The 15,295-nt window shown below is 46.9% G+C and overlaps 1 protein-coding gene across 8 annotated transcripts in view; it reads left to right on the forward strand.

Annotated features, from left to right (window-relative positions):
• Positions 1–15,295, forward strand: part of KDM2B (lysine demethylase 2B) — a 116,554-nt gene that overhangs the window by 27,543 nt on the left and 73,716 nt on the right. For 6 of the 8 annotated variants that reach the window (XM_051785802.1, XM_051785798.1, XM_051785799.1 and 3 more), the window contains 2 exons: positions 5,091–5,269; positions 8,016–8,122. In XM_051785802.1, the coding sequence (XP_051641762.1) occupies positions 5,091–5,269; positions 8,016–8,122 (286 nt within the window). Of the gene's footprint in view, positions 1–5,090; positions 5,270–8,015; positions 8,123–13,538; positions 13,918–13,971; positions 14,087–15,295 lie in introns of those variants that run through there. The other 2 variants (XM_051785804.1, XM_051785803.1) reach the window with 2 other exon arrangements.

Raw genomic sequence — 15,295 nt, forward strand, 5'->3', positions numbered from 1 at the left:
CGAGTGGCTGAGACCTTCGAGGACCTGGGAACTTTGGAATCATCTCAGGCATCTCCCAAAACCTCTCCTGGATGGAAGGAGTGTTCCATCCCTGGGAGCTGGGCTGGGCCACAGCCTGGGCTCTGTCACCCTTGCCTGGTGCCCCAGGCATAGCCAAGCTCTTCTTCCCACCATTTGATGTTGCTGGTGGAGCAGAAACAGGCAAGTATGGCTTGAATGTAGTGTCAATGAGACCATAAAAAACTAAACTGGCCTTTCCTTGTGGAGTATGGTGCTGCCAGAGGCACTTCCCTAAAAATAAAAGGAGAATGGATTGCAGCGATCCAATCAATACTCCTTTGTACTTGTGTTTGGGAAAACTAAGAACTCAGCTATTGCCAGATTAACAGGTCACTTAACAAAATCATTTAACTCCTGTAGAATTTTTAGTATGCAAAGATGGTTTTGATAGTGTAGAATACAAAGATACCAAAAATGTTTTAATCATTTTAACATTTAAACATTTTAAACATTTAAACATTTATTTCGTTTTTATTAATAGCTCCTAACATGGGTTATTGTAATTTGGCAGCTTTACACCAAATGATAAAGCTGCAGAGGGGAAGGAGGGGAAGGTACCGGTAGTTTTCCATCTCCATAAGGAGGAGATTCTGTGACCCCACTAGAAGGCTCCTGCTGGAAAGACCTGGCCGAGGGGGAAAGGAGGAAAGGCTCAGAGCACTGCAAAGCAGTGGTGGATTCCTCGGGGATCCTTGTTTCCTGGTGGACCAGGCTGTGCTGGGTGAGGTGTGGGGAGAGCTGGGTGCGATGTCCGAGCTGGGCTCCTTTCCCTTTGTTCTTCTGTGCCCTCTGGTGGCACTGGGAGCGATGGGATCGGGATGTGTCTCTTAAGTTGTTCTTACCCTGGCTCTGAAATGCAGGGAATGTCGGGAATAGCTCCACTTGAGCAAGGACTTTCTGCTTGGATTCACATCCCTCCCTGTAGCAGGGAATATCATAATAGTCTCCTGTGGGTAGCAGGAGAATGCATGCTTTCCGTCTCTGGGAGCTCCAGGGGGATTAACTGGGATGCAAGTCAAAGCCTTAGTCTTTAGGTACAATTAACCCAGTAGTGAAGCAAGCAGATTTCCTGAGGCTCTGCCAAAAATCCTGCTTTATAAACCAAGGATTTTTTTTTCCTAGTAAGAAGCATAAAGATTAGAATCCTTAGTCCCTTGGCATTTGGGGTTGGTTTCTGGTTGGTGATGCTATATTGTACCTTGAGCACAGATCTCAGTTCAGTCACAAAGGGTTAAAATAATTCCCCAAGGTAGCTTTATCCTCTTAATGGACAGGCTTGGTAATCATCCTTACAGAAAGGACATTTCCTCTTTCCTCTGCCGTGGGGGAGTTGCACCTTTTCCTGCCGGTGCTGTGCTGGAGAAGAGACCACAGCCTAGAAAACACTGGTGTCATTTGCAGCTCTGATTCACACCTTCTGTGCATTCCTCATATTCCACTGCGTGGTTCATGTTTGCTTTGCTTCCACTGCTCCTAATATCCATGCTAAATCCACACCAGGGAAAAGATGGGCTAGTCTGGCAGCTTGGATAACCTGAAGCTGTTTGAGGTCAGGGCAGGGGAAGGCAGTGCTTCACCTTGTTAGAAACGGGAAATGGCAGCTGTTGTACCCCCAGGAGATGATGAATGTCCCAGCATTTCCCATTCACTGTTCCCTCTCTGGCAAATTGTTACAATATTCGATAGGTGAAGGAAAATGGGGGTGCAAACTCTGCAGGGGAGATCAACGAAAGCTTTGCTGAATGACTTGGGATCTGGAGCCCATCACTCCTGGAGTTTCTGGGGTGGGATGGGGAACTGTGATTTGTGAAAGTGTTTGCTGATGCCTGTGTAACCTGCATTCATGAAGCAGAGTTCTGTCTCTGATGAGGGGACAAGGTTTGCCTCAGTGTTGTTCTTGAAGTATTTTTACCAAGAAGCCGAGAACAGAAAGGAGCAAATCTCTGTACCAAACCAACTTGTCCAGGATGGGCAGTGGAAGGCTGGAACTCTGCACAAGTTGTTTTTCCCCCAGGTGTTCATTTCTATGTAAAAAAAATAATGATATTGCAGCATATAGGAATGTTGTACAAACCAATCTATTAGGATCTTCACAGCATCTTGGTCACTAGGCCTCCACATAAAGGGAACAGATATTATATATGCTATTCCCTCCCTTAATTTTAATGTGGACTTTACTGATACGTGAGCTGGAGTAACTTGGTATGTTTTTAAGGTTTTAAGTGAAGCACAGCTCTTCTGTAGCTCTTCCTGGTGGCTTTTACTTTCCATCTTACATCTCTGCAGCTGATTCTTCCCTCTCCTCCTTGCTGTTGTCTGTTCCCCTTGTCAAAGATGGCTCTAGCTTGTTTCTTAGTTACTGTCTTTGTGATCTTTTGGGAATCTTGTGCTCCATGAGCAAGCAGCAGTAGAGGAAGATGTTTCTTTAGGCTGTAAAATCCCTTCCAGTGAACCCCAGCATCACCACTTTGCCTCTGAGTCACATCCTCTGCCAGAGAGGAAGCCTTGCCTCTTAATCCCATACTATAGAATTATATTGGAGCTCACACTGAGTTACTTTGGAAAAACATCCAGGGAAGGCCAAGGGTGAGGTGATGCATGGCACACTGAAGCTTCCCATGTCAGCAGTAGGAGGTGCTCTTTGCCAGCTAGGGATACATGTGCCTGTTACCCATGTGCAGCTGAAGTCAGGAATATGATTGGTACCAGGGCAAGAGGCTGCCAGGGTCACAGAGATCCTGCTGGGACCTGGAGGGCTGCACCAGGCCTGAGGGGGGTCCCTTCTTATAGGGCAGGCTGAGAGGATACCTAGGAACTGGTTAACAGAAATGGTAAAATGTGTGTTAGAGCTGTTCAGAAATCCAGCCTGACCTCAGATCTCTCAGCCTGCCATCGCTTTTTGGAGCCTCTGTGTGCTTCTTTCCCTTGCTTTGGGTGATATTTTCTAACCTTGTCCCAGGAATAGGGGATAGAAGAAAGAGCTGAATCTTTTCAGGCCAAAGAGATAAAGCTGGCAGGAAGTCAGAACCACTGCAGTGGGCAGTGAACATCAGGCTCTGAACCTGTAATTATACATCTCAAATTTTGTGAGCAGTACTCCAGGAATCGTTATGTATGGGCTTGTTTGACAGTACTGTGGCTTAAGAGAAAAACATCCCCTCAAATTACTCTTTAATTCGGAAGTCAAGAGACTATCAATTCAAATCTTAAGCTCTTGTGCCTGTAATTGATAATCGTGCACATTTAACAAACCTGCTGTTGAACTGGGCCTCATACTCTTAATTCATCAGGTAACTGCTGATTTTTCCTTTGGAAAGGATAATTGAGAGGCTGTACAAGGTCGCTTCCTGCAAAGCTGAGATCAAACCTAGGCTATAATATGGCAGATCCCAGGCTCTGCCACACAGCCCTTCAAATTCAGTTTTTCAGTATCTGTGTCCTTAACCCCTCCGGGCTGGAGCCATTTCTTTGATCCCCAGCTCTGGAAGCAGACATCAGGATGGCTTTTATTCAGGGGCTGCTTAACAGGACTTCACCCTAGTTGCTCACCTGTGGAGTTGAAAAAAGACCATTCCCCTGGAGAGTAAAGTTAACCCTTAAAGAAACAACAAAACCAAAGCAAATCAACCAACCAACCAAACAAAAAACCACCCAACCCAAAACTAGATTTTGCATATGTTGTTTCAAACATGCAAATGCCAAATGTAAGGATTCTTGTGCTTTTTGACACATAACTAAACTCTCCCCATCCTGCCTCAAGGTGGCAACACTCTGTACAGTCCCGAGCCCAGCCTAAGGATGGGATCCTGTTCTCTGGCCTTGGAGTGAGGAGTTTGATGGGCCGGAGGGACTATTGCAGATTTACTCTATACATTTTTATTTTTGATTTCAGAGCTTTATGGTCTTGAGTTCCTTCGCAGAACCATTATCACATCTGTCACTGTCACTGCTAGCAGGGGCTAAGGATGTTTTTAGAGGAGCAAGGCAATCCAGGCTATCACTCTTGCTGAAATACTGCTCCCAAGCCCACGATAGGCCAGGTGCTGTAATTATTAATAATTCCCTCTGATGGTGCATATCAGCCTCCATTTTGTTTTAAGGCAATTTATTTCGAGTTATTTCTTCGGCGCTGAAAATGGTTTTGGAGTGATTTTTTGGAAACGTTGCAAATTTGTTTGCTGGAATCCTTCTCTCCTGGAAATGAGACATGTCTCTCATGGGCTCCCGTCCACTCACACGCAAATGAACTGCTAATTAGGATGATGAAATTGCTGGGAGAGGTGAAACCTTCCAGTTGGCCGAGGAGAAGATTGTGGATTAATCTGTGTAAAACTGAAGGCTCGACTAAAACTGCTGTTCAACATTCTGGTGCTAATGAGACTTGTATGTCTGCCACTTGAGGAGCTGAAAGTATGTCCTGTAGTTTCTGTTGAGACATCCAAAGTGGGGGCTCACTCCTCTGTGGCATTTAGTGCTTTCATCTCCACTGGTGGTGACTGGAATTGGGAATATTCAGCAATCTGTATAAGGTGTTCAGCAATTTACAGTATCCAGTGATGCAAGGCAGTTTGCTCTTTATAGATAATTTTGGTACATGAGTAAAAGCATCTTGAGAGACATATGGATATTTAGAAAATTGCAGTATGATTTGGAGAGCTATTTGTCTTGCCTGCCCCCTGCTACCACATTATATCACTTCTTCATAATTTTTAATGTACTTCTGCTCATGTCAATTCATGTAAAGGAGGAAACTGCTCTCTCCATCTCTGTGAAGCAAAGAGACACCAGGTGACCTGTTCAGTGTCACATTGGGTGAAAAGTCCAGTTCCAAGTTAGTTCCTTGCTCAATGTGCTTGCTCAGGACCCGTGGAGGGGCTGATACTTGTCTCTCATGCTCTAATACCAGTTTCCCTGCAGTTATTGAAGATTATACATATCTATAAAATAATATACATATATATATGTGTATATATGTATATATATAGAAATAAAGCCCAGGCAGATGTTTTGAGACTCCTCTGTGTTTGCAGGCAGCCGCAGGATCGTGGATGTGATGGATGTGAACACGCAGAGGGGGGTTGAGATGAGCATGTCTCAGTTTGTGAGATACTACGAAACCCCAGAGGCCCAGCGGGAAAAGCTCTACAACGTCATCAGCCTGGAGTTCAGTCACACGAAGCTGGAGAACATTGTCAAGCGCCCCAACGTGGTAAGGGATGCTCTGTGGTGGGGTTTGTTTTCAGCATCTTCCCAGAAATAAGCCATGGAGTGGTTTATTTCATCCCCAAGCTGATGTGAAGTGCCTGGAACTCCTGTCCCTTTAGCGTCAGGAGCTCATTTTCAGCCAAGTAGAAAGCTGGGCTCCTTGACAGTGGAACTTAATTTACTGGAATTAGGTACCTGATGAGCTGTTAATCATGCAATTTGCACAGATACACAGTTCCTCTCAAGGTATTTAGGGGAAATTCCATCCAGAATTAAGTACCTATCTATTGTTTTTCCTCCTCTAAGGAAGCTTAAACTGTCAGGAAGGTTGAATTCATTATGTATGAACCCTCTTATTAACTAAGAAATGTTCAGGGGGCTCCAAAGGGAAAAAGTTGAAAACACAAGTATAAAATGTAGAAATCCAGACATAATGAAATCAGCATCATCACTGCTATGTCAGAACTGGCAGTAAAGTAAGGACGTAGATTTGCCCATATTTTTTAAAGGTAGAAGACTCCTGTGATTTTATTCCCAATAGAGTCACTGGCAGTGAAACTGGGCCCTTATTGGTAAAGATGATTTAATTTATCACTGAAATGTAGCCATGTGTAGGTGAGGGGTAGAGCATCAACTCATTAACACACAGGGATGGAAGAAATGGCATTGGGGGTTTCCAGGTGTCTATCAGGACACTCAGCAGAGAGTCTGGGCATCAGTCCTGGCTGATCAGGGAACAGAGGGACCCCTCAAAGCAGAACACTGCTGGGTGTTCTATGACGTTTTATTTTCAGACACTTTTCTCCTGATTTTTAAATCCTTTTCCAGTTACAGCAGCTGCTTTTTGCTGGGGACATCTCTTGCCTATGCAGGCAATATAAACACCACACTTCTGCCTGAACAGATCAAAAATAGATGGCAGCTCTAACTGCTGATTTGTCAAAGTAATTCTTAACTTTTGTGTTCTGTTACACATAGATCACAGATCAAATATTAAACACATATTTAGAAGTTTATTCAGATTTTTGCTGTCCTTCAGAGACTTAGTGGGCAATTTGAAAATGCTCTGGGGAGTTTCTGGTGTTCAACTGATCCTGGTTTTCCCAAACTCATCGTGCTCAGTGAGCTTTTGAAACATCTGTGCAAATTTCCTGGGTGCTTAGAAATGAAAAATGCAGTTAGGTACCTGTTATCACATGTAAATGCACATTTCCTAGCTGTTTAATATGGCCCAAGTGCACAATCATTTGTAAAACCAGGAATTTTTAGATCTCACTGAAAAACAGATTTGCATTCCCATGGGAGTAGAAGAGAGGGTGTTGGGGAAGTCCAGCACATAAAGTCAGCTCCTAGTTGAATGCTATATTTGTCTAAGTGGTTCTCTTGAGTTCTGCAGAGCTCTTTGAGCTCACTTAAGGCAGAAATACTTGATTCAGGTTCCCTGTTGTGTAAACTCTGGGTTGCAATATCCAGATGTGGGAATTATTTCAGAATCAGGGCAGTAACCATCAGTTTTGTTTTGACATACAATTGTGATATTCATGGAATGGGGCCTGTTTCTCCTGCATAATCTTATGCCTCTTCTCAAAGTACCTTGTGTTACCACCAGTACCTGGTGCAGATGGTGAGAAAGGGCTCAGCCCCAGTGTGCAGGAATGACAGGTGTTAATTGCCCTATTGTGAAAATCCTCAGGGAACTGGAACAGTTGAGTTGACTCACACAAATAACATTTTTGGGTAGGCCTTCAAAGAGAATTAGCAGTCAGGAGGCCAAATGGGGTGCTAACCATGGCTGAATTGGATCTCTTTGGTCTTACTGCACACAGTTGGGGGACAGCTCTGTCACCAAGGCCTAGGACAGGTGTTGAGTCCTCCCTGACCCCCCACTGGAGGTTCAGTCCCACACGAGGCGTTCCTGAGCCCCGCTGTGGCTGAGCACAGCACTGCAGCCTGCCAGGGGCTTCCCAAGGCGCCTGGTGCTTTCCCCTGTTTTGAAACCTGGCACATGTGACCCACTTGCATAACCAGAAGGGAGTGTTACAGATATGTAGCACAGGCTCCATCACAAACAGAGTAAGGAATGAGTCACAGGCTTGTCCTTGATGTGGCTGTGATGGACACATGGCTGTCTGTGCTCCCACCCAGCTGTGCTTCCATGTCCCTGAGCTACCTTTGCTTTCCAGCTCTTCCTCGTCTTGCAGGATGTTTCCAATTGCTTGGCTTCACTGTTTTCTCCTGCCCACACTCTTTTAAAAAGTTTGGCTTTTGAACAAAAACTTTGGTCAATTTTATACCCCAGCAGAACAATGAAGGAGTTCACTGCAGGAGATCATGTAATTACTCAAACCAGAATTTGGCCAGAACAATGGTGTTAATGTTCCTTGAAATGTAAGGTATTGGGATACTATAATCTCTTTTATATTTGCATTTTAATGTTTATAAATGGAATTTCTAGGCTGTTGGCTACAAAAATGCATTTGAATACAGACAGAATAGGAGAGAAAGTGCTCACAGGTGCCCACGGGACAGAATTTGCACCCAGGTAAATTGACTGCGAAACTCTCCTTCCTCTGGGTTGCAAAGGGCTGAGTTGTGGTGAGGAAGCAAGCTGGGTGCACAGGAATTTTGCTTAACAGCAAGGCTCTCCCTATCTGTGAGCATCTGCTGCTGTCATGGGAGGAGTTTTAGCCAGCAGGAGTATGTCCTACTACATGTTCAGTAACTAACAGTTGATTCTGGTGGGCTTCTAGGTGGACTTAGTCGACTGGGTGGATAATATGTGGCCACAGCATTTGAAGGAGAGACAGACGGATGCTACCAATGCTATTTCAGAGATGAAATACCCCAAAGTGAAAAAGTAAGTCTGTTTAAGTCTTCAAAAATCTCTGCTCTTGACTGCCTTGATTAATTCCTTTTACAGTTTGATGAGTACAGTCCTTAACCAAATCCCTTTGAAAAGTGCATTTTTATTGTTCAGTTTTGAGCAACTCGGCTTTGAAAATGGCAGACTGACCTTAAACAGTAAATTCTCTGAAAGTGCTGCCCAAAGAAATCACTTCACAGGATGCAGAGATGTCACACAGAGTAGTCAGAGTCCTCCTGTAGGCTGGGCTCAGATCCTTCCCAGGTCCTAAGCCACTAGTGGCTAAGAAGTTATTAGCTGAGAGATGTTTTATGAAATGAACTTGAAGACTGTTTTCAATTAGGTCTGTGACTCCCCAGAAACTCTGCCACTGCCCTTCATGACAGTTTACTTTTCTGTTGATTTTTTAAACAGCAAGATCAAATATTGGACTGACTGCACAGGCTGTGTCTCATTTCAGAGGACCCGCTCAGGGCACGTTTGAGACCAAAAATGAGCAGTTTGTCCTGATTCTGCCTAGCTCAGCTCTAGCTTTTGGGCAAGCATAACCTCATCTCACTCTTTCTTCTGTTTGAATGTCTTTCTTGAAACTTTTCATATGATGTTTGGAAAAAGGAACTATTTGGGGGCCTCAAAATGTGCACTGTAAGTTTCATAGGAGTTAGTGCAGCTGAGATAGGGGTTCCTGTTAATGATGTAATGACCTGTATGGCTGATGAACACCAGGTAATCCTGGAAGCCCTTCACTGCTGTTTCTGATTTAGAGGCATTTTTTATTGGCCAGACAAATGCTGGCAGCATCCCAGGCTCTGCTGTTGAACCGACCTCTTGTGTTCTGAAAATTGCTCAGGACTCTTTCCAAACTGTAAAATACACTGGTACTAACAGATACAAAGGACTGTGCAGTCAGCAAGTGATGCACAGCATTTACTCTTGTTCTCTGAAAATAAACATTCTGGAAGGTAAAGGTCTCCATAACAGAAGAGCCTCTGTGACAGGCATCATGGCAAGCCTGGTCCTACTGTATGGTCCAATGCTCAGCCCCATTGATTTAATGGGAAGCTAAAGATACTCCATTATTTTGAAAGGATCACACTGCTCGTTAGGGTAACTGGATATGGACTGGAGTGCCCCATTTCACATATGCATTTGGAAATGTCCTAAGTGACTTGCCTGAGGTCACACAATAAGCCAGTGGCAGAGCAGCACTTGCTTCCCAAGTGGTTAGTCAGTTAAATAACTTTAATCTCCTAGAGCTAAGAAACTGAATCATGATTCGGGGCTTCAGGACTCCTGGATTCTACAAGGTAAGAAGTAAAGAAAACAATCCCTTTCCTAGAGCAGGCACACTCTGCATGCTGAAAAACACGTAGCAAGTAAACAAAGCAAGGCAGAAATGGTTTAAAGGATAAGGTAGCAACATGACTAACAGAATTTAGCAGAAAAAGCAGAGTATGTGCTTGCAGTTCACTGCTTGCATCATGAAATGCCAGATGGTAGGTTTCAAAGAGATTTTAGAGATGTAGCAATTCAACAGATTTTGATGTGGAGTTTTTCCCGTGTGTGGAGGGTGGCCTGGGAGAGAAGAAGGAGATGCCTGATGAAGAAGCAGACACGGAGCCATTGAGGCTGCTGTCACTGGCAAAGGGAAGGTGGAGGTTGACAGCTTGATAAACTGGTAGATGTGATAGGTACAGGGAAGCTAAACAGTGAAGGATTGTGAGCACTTGAAATGTGACAATAGAGTTTGATGTGGGAAAAGGAGTTACCAGGCGTGAGTGTTAAAGGCGAGGGTGATGCAGCTGGAGTGATGAGGATGTTGCTAGTGAGCATCATCTCACAAAGACTAGAGAAGGATGATTTACAGCACTGTTGGCACAAACGTCAGTCTGAAGAAGCCACAAAGATAAAACCAGTAACAAAAAGGGATAGTCTGGGAGCACAACAGAAGCTGTACCACATCAGGACAAAGATCTGTGCTTCTCAGTAACCTATCTGCTGTTGGGTGCTGGCATTGATGCCCTGGGAGGAGTGTAAGAACACTGTGAGCATAAAATGATGCTACCCCTAAAGATTATCTTCTGAGCTTCCACTGTCTGCAGTTCAGGCAGGGGCTGTCCTGAGGTGGAAGTGGTTTCTGTGTGCTTGGTGGCTCTCAAGAGATTTCTTTTGCATGAACTTGTCCAGTTTAAAGGTGAACTCCTCGATATCAGCTTTCTCCATCTTTGGCAATTCAGACTGGCCCTTTCCTGTAGAGATACTAGTCCCAGCTACTGCTGTGAGTACCCAGAGGATATAAGCCCTTATTAAGGAGATCACGTTCAGTTGCGGAGCTGCCACTCGTTCCATGCTGCCCATTCATTCTTTTATGTGAATTGTCAATATCCTTATGCTTTATTAATGACTGTTGTTGCTCGGGAATGGGATGGTTCCATTTCATTCTTGCTCTCAGCATTCCCACAATCCTGCGAGTTTGCGGCGTGCCATCCCCACCATTAACGTGTTCCCTACAAACACAAAGCGCTCCAGCGAGAGCGCTGCGGTTTCGCAGACACAGATGGCACCACCAGACACAAATGTCTGTCTTGGCTCCTGCACGTCGAGTTCCGTGCTGGGAGTGAAGTTAGAGAACGCTCCATCTGCCGCGCTGCCTCAGTTACCAGGAGCCCTGTGTGCGCTGGAGACCGCCCTGCCTTCCACTTGGACCCGCACCATTAACTTTTATAAAAACCCCTCTGGGTAATGAGGTTATTTTTCTGTCTGTAGGTAAGTGACTGCTTACCTCACAGGAGCCTGAATTGAGTGGAAAAACGGTTTATGTCAAAAAAACTTTCCAAGTACTATCTCATAAGCAGTAAGGCAACGTGAGAAATGAAGAGGATGGCTTGCTGAGGTGGAAGTGTGGCAAACTTCAAACTGGTATAAGCTGGCATTGCCCCTGCAGTGACAGTCCTGTGCCCACACTGTCCCATCCTCGTTGCTAAAACACGTTGTGCAGCTGCAGAGCAAAGTGGACTGGGAACTGTTCTGGCTGACAACTGACTCAGAAATACACAAAAATTGGTTAGTTTTCAGGCCACCCAAACCACCACATGGCTGCATAAATGCTTATGCCAACAGAAGGGCAGTGCAGAAGTGTGAAAAAAACCATAGTAGTGGGATCACTCCACCAGGTGACACCGGGTGAGCAGAGCGAGCAGCTCACTGCTGCCAAGGAAACCTGTTCCTTCCTCCCCTCTCTCACATTCTGGGGTGCAAGTTGCTGAGAAGAGCCTTGCAGACATGAGACTCTGGATGAGAGTGGGAACATGCTGTGTAACCAGGAGCCAGGGCAGCAGGAAAAGGCAGTGCTGTTGTAACATCAGCTTTTAGGTGCAGAAGCTTGTTATAGCACCATAACCATTTTTAGGTAGATCAAAACAAGCTCAGATTTAGTTTTCTGTTTAAATTCACCCAGGACTGAAGCAATCTGGATGCAGCTGAACCCGAACCAACAACAAAAAAAAGTACTAATTTGATTTTTCATTTATCAAAAGAAATAGCCCTGCTGAAATTATTAGCCTCTTTATTAGGTTTTGTGTTTGTAGCCTTGCAAGATTATTTGCAATACAGTGGCAGTGAAAATAGCTACGGTGCAGGACTTGATGACTGTAAAAACAGTAACAGGCACTTCTAAGAACTTGATGTTTGTGCTAGGGAATGAATGAAAATGAAAGCTTAGTCACTACAACACGCTTTTTGCGTTCAAAATTCTTATTATTAAATATCTAAGCATTTTTATAATAGGTCTTTATATTGCTGCTCCCCTTCAACGGAGGATGGGGTATCTTATGTGAAACATCTACCTGTTCTCAAAAGGATGCTCTTCTGTTAGCATGTCCTCAGCCCTATTTTCCCTCTCCCAGGCTGTTATTCAGCCACCCATTCCTTTCTATTCATTCCTTTACTAAGTAGGGATGGATTTAAACAGATGCTAAAATGCTCTGCTGAGCTGTGGTCTAATTAGAAGCTGAGGGTGAGCCTCTGGAGACAGCGATTGCCCTTTGAATCCAGGGAGCTCACAGGTCCCCCAACACCCTGGTTTATGCACGTGAGAGACTGGTGTGTGCTTTGTATGTCATTTGTGAACTGCTTTTGATACAAAATTGCTCTATAAGTACAATTTAGTGCAAAAAATCAGACCAACAAGTGCAAGTTCTCATTAAGACTTTCCAAGCTTGCAAAGTAAATAAAATGGGATGTCTTCACATCATTGCATTTGTGTCAAATCCTCCTTTGTGTAGAGATTGGAGGACTTGCAGCACCACACATGTAACTCAAATAAGCTGTTTAAAAGAGTCTGTGGTGAGTCTGGAGCTGAACAGCCATGCCACAGGAGGGAGAGTGAGTCCTGCTTTCACAGACACCAAAATGCTGTTCAAGGGGCACATGGGCCTGACTCGCTGTGAACTGGCAGCTTGGTTCATTTCCCTGTGGTGGTGAATGCCTCCTCAGAAATTAAGGCTTCCAAAAAAAAAAAAAAAGGAGGCCTCTTCATTCTTAAACTTCTTAAACCTTCCAGCTCTCATTATCACACTTTACAGCCTGGCATGGAGGGTAGCTGGGCACCGTGCTGCTGACCATCTTCGCGGGCTGTCAGTGCCAAAATCTGGCGGCTGGAGATCAGTCTGTCCCTGTGAGCCCACCCCGCACACTCTCGGTGTTCCACCTGGGCTGGGACCCGGCAAGGGCGGGCCGAGGGAAGTGTTGTCACACACTTCGGCCCCAGTGTGGTGTCTGAGTGTGATTTGCAGTCGCTTCACAAACTCCTCCGTGCGTGGCAGAAAACAAACTTCTCTTATCTCGGATGTTGTTTCTATGTGACTGAGTCGGACCGTAACCCCCTCGGGGCAGGAGCCGGGCCTTTCATGTCCGTTTGAAGTGCCCGGTGCGCGCACGGGGTGTGGTGATCACGGTGTGGGGTGGTTGGGGTTGTTTTCGCCCGGGCTGAGAGCGCTGGGTATCGCTGCCCAGGAGGGAGACGGGGGCGGAGGTCTGTCCCGGTGGGCACGGCACGGGTCCGAGGGGCCTTCCACGGGGGGCTGCCACGGGTGGGTGCTTGGGGGGCCTCTATGAGGGGAGAGCCCGGGTTCTTCATCCCTGACGGGCGAGCCGGGGCCCTCCGTGAGGATAAGCCGGGGGGCTCATCCCCGTGGGGGCAGCCGGCGCTCATCCCCGAGGAGATGCTGGGGCTCATCCCCGCTGGGGCGCATCCCAGAGGAGAAGCCGGGTTCATCCCCGAGAATATGCTGGGGCTCATCCCCGCGGGAGCAGCCGGGGCTCATCCCTGAGAAGCCGGGTTCATCCCTGAGGAGCAGCCTGGCCCTCCCGGCAGTGGCGGGGCCGGTCTCTCCCCGGTGAGCCGGGGGTGGGAGCGGCAGCCGGGCCGGTGCCTCTCGGGTGACAATGGTTTCTTTTGTCTTGCGGCGCAATTTGTGGCTTCCAGTTGCAGGGCCCCAGTGTGGGAGCGCTGTCGGTGCGGGCCGAGGCGCCCCGAGGTAGCTTTTGTTCCTGCCGTCTCCTTCCAAGCTCCCGCGCCCAGGCCCGGGAGAAGGGGCCCCGCGGTGCCGGGATGCTGCCGGGGGCCGCCCTCCTCCCACCGCCGGGAGCGTCCCTCCCGCGCGGGGATGAGGAGCCAGGCCCGCGCCTTTCCCCGCGCTGGCACTTGCAGTTGGCTCATGGGTCTGTGGTATTCGGTTTCAGGCTCAGGGATTTCAACCAGCCGGCGCTGCTCCTGGGAGGAAGGAAGAGTGAGCTATACTTTTCTCATTGGCCCGAACAAAAAACAGAAGCCTCTGCTGGGGTTTGGGAGTGGTTTATGGGCTGAGCTCAGTGGCAGGGGAGCCCTCGCAATGCCAGAGGGAATAGAGCCGTATGGTGCGCGGTGCCTATTGCGGGAGAGAAGGAGCTGAGCTCAGGGTAATGCTGCTGCCTGTGCGTCCGCTCGCGTCTCCCCGAGCCCATGTGCATGATCGCTGCCCGCCCTGCCCGGCCGTGCCTTCGCATCCCGGCGCGGCTCTCGCTGTCTTTGTTTCTCTGTTTGCTTGCGGGTTTGTAGCGATGCGTGGCGAGTGCATTGTGGGTTTGCCTGGGAGTGTGGTCTCTGCGCTGGCTTATGGAGCGGTGTCTGTGTTGTTTCTGTGTTCCCAGCTCGCTGTGTTTGCTTAGTGGTTTAGCTTCGTTTGTATCATCTCCCTCTCTCTCTTTTTTTTTTTTTTTTTTGGATCTCCCTGTTTGTTCTTCCCCGTGAGTTTGCAGGTTACTCCATATTTCTTCGCATCATTTCTCTAACAAATTTCCCCAGATGTTTGGGGTTTTTTTTGGGGGGGGCGGGGGGGAAAGTTCTCCATTTCTCCACACCACAAATCCTTCTTTCAAAATAACAATACATTAAATCAAACAATTTGAGCCTTGTGGAGAACATAAACCAAACTCTTCAGTGGGGAAGGGAAGCTCCCCCACAACAGATTACAAGCAGCTGCATGTTTTAAAACCCTGACTGAGGCTGTGCAGGGAGATAAAGTGGAGTGGGCAGGGATTGGATGTGGTAGCAGTTGTGAAAATATTAAAGTTGGGGCATCTTTTGCATCGCCTGTGTTTTCAGGGTGTAACTCTGATCAGGTTGTGTCCCCATGCCCGATGTGGGAGTGTGTTCCTGTACCCACTGTACCTGCTTGGCCCAGAGCTCTGTGACCACAGCATGCAGTGAGATGTAGTTCCTAGATTTCTTTCAACATGGAAGCTGTGTTATGGCTTTTTTCCCCCTGTCCTTTTTTTTTATTATTATTGGTTTTATGGAAAACCCCAAAAAGTTGAGTCGTCCCCCAAATTAGCAGCTGCTGGTGACGAGAAGCCGCTGGCTGAGGCTGGAGCAGAGCGGTGCCTGAGATTAGCTGTGGCATGGAGCTGTGCTGGGACCATGTGACTGCGGTGTACATTGGAAGAGGAAGCTGTAGAGGTCAATGCAAAGGCATTGTGCCAGACTCTGGCAACCAGGGGAGTGCTGGATGGCGGAAGATCCTCCTGCAGGCTCCTGAGCCGCCCGGGAGCTGCTGGGCTGGGACAAAAGCAGGCCTGGGAGATTAACAGCAGAATTAAGGCATGGCTCGCTTGTGGATGGAAGGAAAA

Source organism: Manacus candei, unplaced genomic scaffold, assembly GCF_025592945.1.
Source record: "Manacus candei isolate 608988 ecotype Guabito, Panama unplaced genomic scaffold, ASM2559294v1 h1tg000020l, whole genome shotgun sequence".
NCBI classification, from domain to species: Eukaryota; Metazoa; Chordata; class Aves; order Passeriformes; family Pipridae; genus Manacus; species Manacus candei.